Genomic DNA, 3,583 nt, shown 5'->3' on the forward strand with positions numbered 1-3,583 from the left:
TCAGCATCGTGTCATGTATGTGATCACGATGAGAACATCATAAAGATGATTATCATCATTAAATATCACAAATTGATGATCAGGAAGATGATACTGCAATCTAATCACGGATGGATACTGTCTCTGCATTTCGAAATCAAATATCTTCCAACATGACTCAATTGGCGATAAATATCGACAATCTAAGTACTGTTTAATCTCATCAACGTTTCTGTAACGATGATGACCACTTTCATTTGCAAGTACAACGTTATTCTCAATATGAATATTTGCTCTATCAACCCCCTTACTCATGTGCTTGTACAGATATTTAGTGATTTCTGGACGTGCAACTTTGGTCACATTGATATGATCATCAAACATTACAATCAAATATCGATTGTAAGAAACAACCCACCTGTTGTCAAATATAAAACCATTAATAGTTACCCTCTTACTTGGATCATCTCTACGTCTGTATGATACAAATCCATCTTCATCAATAGTGGTTTCACTACAAAATTTCTTTGGATAGTGTTTAGGGCACTTTCCGTTCACCATACACGGAGCATTTGGATAAGCATTACCACAGGGTCCGTGTAACATGCACCTGATGACCGTATCATAAGCTAGTGGATCAGCATTTTTGTCAGGTATTTCAGCACAAATGATTTCATCAATATGCTCTGTAGTAAGGGGCTTATCTTTCGGAGCTAATGTCAGAGTGATATGAGTATGTGGTAAACCACGTTTTTGGAATTCAATGACAGAGATGTCTGCATATTATGGAAGTAATCTTAGTGTGTGGCAGAATAGGGAATCAAAAAAGAAAATAGTGATTTAAATAAAGTAAAATTTTTACTTGTAAGCACTTTTCCAAATAGTTGGGTATTTTTTAAAACATCCATCAACTTTTTTTGTCTTATCCGAAAAACTCGAGCCGTAATATCGGGTCTGTCCTCAACTTTCTGTCCCGATATTCTTGTCAACTCTTGTTTAATTTCTGGCCAACTGGGATTGCAAGTAAACGTAATGAAAAGATCTGGATTTTCAATTGTCCTACAGATTGCCATTGCGTCCTGAAAATGTTGTACCATATTTCGGGATCCACCCGAAAATGAAGATGGTAGAACAAATCTCCTTCCAACAGCTGATGCATCTGTATCTCCAGCAAGTACAGCATCTTCTAAACCTTGATATACATCAGCACGTAATAGAGATTGATGGGTTTTCATAAAATTCAATCTGTAGTGTTCAATAGCTGTATAACAATCAACAATGAATTGTTGAAATAGTTTGGCACCTTTCAAAAGTGTATGGCCTTTATTTCGTCGAAATTGTATACGATACGCATAGAATTCACGCATCAACACAAATTCTCTCTTCCTAACGGCAAAAGGTGAAAATCTTATTGCGCAATGCCATCCGTCTGTTCCATATGAAAATAGTAAAGGGTATTGAAGTGGCATGTATGATGGATGTGTCTCACTGATTCTTTTCAAATTTCCATCTCGAGTGACAAGCACAATATCGCGGTGTGTGACATGACCAGTATCTTCACCGACAATCAAAGCAGCAACTTCATTTGCAGTTGGTTAGATATATTGTCTGTCACCTCGAGCACTAATTATTTGTACTTGCAGATTGGCAACATTTTGATTTCGAAGCATGTCTATTGCACTTCGAAAAACTTGTACGTATGGATTTATTTCATCTAGCATATTTTTCAATCCTTCAACTATTGATGCATCAATTCCAATTGGATTGCCATCATGACTGTTCAGAAGATTCATACGATTTTGCAACTCATTATCGGTGTCATGGATGTATAATTGTATGAATCTACCTAATTCTCCAAAAGGTGGCAAAAGCGATCCGATTAGATGATAATTTTCTCCACTAATTCGAAATGAATATGGTCCAGCAGAATTGACTATAGAATGATATACTTTGCCTCCCATGGATGTAAACCCGAATAGTGCATTTAGCAATCGAATCTTCTCTTTCAATGTTGGAGTGGTAAATACATGTTGTAAAACTTGGGGAGTTTGAGGCAATAATGGCAAAACAACATCCCCATCTTGACAACATAAATTGAATCTTGGATTTTGTTTTGTACTATTTTGAATTCTTTCTTCCACCCACATTAGAGATTGATATTTCTGACAAATTACTGTTCTTGGACCAAATGTCCATCTTCTTCTAATTTGATGTCGTCGTCGCCTTCGGCCTATTTGATCTAATTGATTGATGAAATAAGTATAATAAGGTACATACCTAAAACTGTCACTATATGAAAGGTATAAAGCACATAATATTTGTATGCCCAAGAACATATAGCAAGAAATATTAATTATGAAAAATTAAGAAAAGTATAAAGCACATAATATTTGTATGCCCAAGAACATGTAGCAAGAAATATTAATTATGGTATTAATTATGGTAACATGAGAAAAGTATAAAGCACATAATAATTGTATGCCCAAGAACATATAGCAAGAAATATTAATTATGGTAACATGAGAAAAATATTAGTAGATTATCGATTTGTTTTGCTCCAGCTGCGTTAATAGGCACAATGTCTTGTGTAGCAGGAACAAATTCTTCAGATGAGCCTGTTTGTATAATGGATTTTTAGAAGACAAATGGAAAAAATGAATTGGAAGAAATTGAATTGTATAAATAATAATTGATTACTTAGTCAAGATACATGAGAAAACTTGGACTTACTATCATCGGGACCACTAGCTGATGACGTAGGTGTAATAGGAACTTCAGTAGTTGGTGAGTCATTATGCAAGTCATCTATCATTATGTAATATTGAAAGTTAATATAATAATGTAGCATGTTAAAAAAATTAATGATTAAGCATGAATTTTAAATTGTGCATAAATTTGGAGTTACCATGATCATGGAGAATTGGGGCTGCGGTCGATGGATGTTGAAGTTGAAAAGATGTTGGATAATCATTTGTTTGATCTAAAAGTATATTAAAATAATTGTATTAAAAGACGTATTAAATTAAGTTACAATTATTAATGTAATACTCATAAAAAATGTAATAATCTAATATATTGCATGAATATTATGAATGAGCATGAGTGGTCTGATGTAAAACTTTAGCAAGATCTGATAAACATAACAATATTTGTTAACACAAATTACGTTGTGTGCAAAGATTAGAAAAATCGAAAAGAAGTATTTTAGTTTGAAAAATTATTTTTTAATTAATGAATGGTAATATGTGTATTTAATAGTAAGATTTGAGAAAATTTATCCTTAATTTGGTAATGTTTCTGATAGTAGTTGGTAATATTTTATGTTTGAGACATTATTTAGTGGGTGAAATCGATGTGAAATGTGAAGCATGTTTTCGACCATATGAGTTTTGAGTCACTATATTTTTTATGATATGTAATTAAACATTTAGAATAGTAAAATATATTTTTTATTATGTTAATTATTGTCTCAAACAAATTGTCAATTTTGGTAGTAAAAATGACAATATATTTATGTGAACCTTTGATATTAGATAAGATTGTAGTGATCCTATTCATTATGATTGACCACTGCATATGCAATAATAGGTTTTAGTACTATTTG

General features: G+C 32.6%; 1 protein-coding gene across 1 annotated transcript; it reads right to left on the reverse strand.

Moving 5' to 3' along the window:
* LOC140013572 (uncharacterized) lies at positions 1-2,791 on the reverse strand. The gene is made up of 4 exons (XM_072062906.1): positions 2,710-2,791; positions 2,499-2,594; positions 1,043-1,240; positions 1-755 (listed from the first exon to the last, which is right to left on the reverse strand). Exons 1-4 carry the CDS (start codon positions 2,789-2,791, stop codon positions 1-3), a joined length of 1,131 nt encoding a protein of 376 aa, XP_071919007.1.
* Positions 2,792-3,583: the final 792 nt, after the last annotated feature.

This window comes from Coffea arabica, chromosome 8c, assembly GCF_036785885.1.
Source record: "Coffea arabica cultivar ET-39 chromosome 8c, Coffea Arabica ET-39 HiFi, whole genome shotgun sequence".
In the NCBI taxonomy this organism is placed as follows: domain Eukaryota; kingdom Viridiplantae; phylum Streptophyta; class Magnoliopsida; order Gentianales; family Rubiaceae; genus Coffea; species Coffea arabica.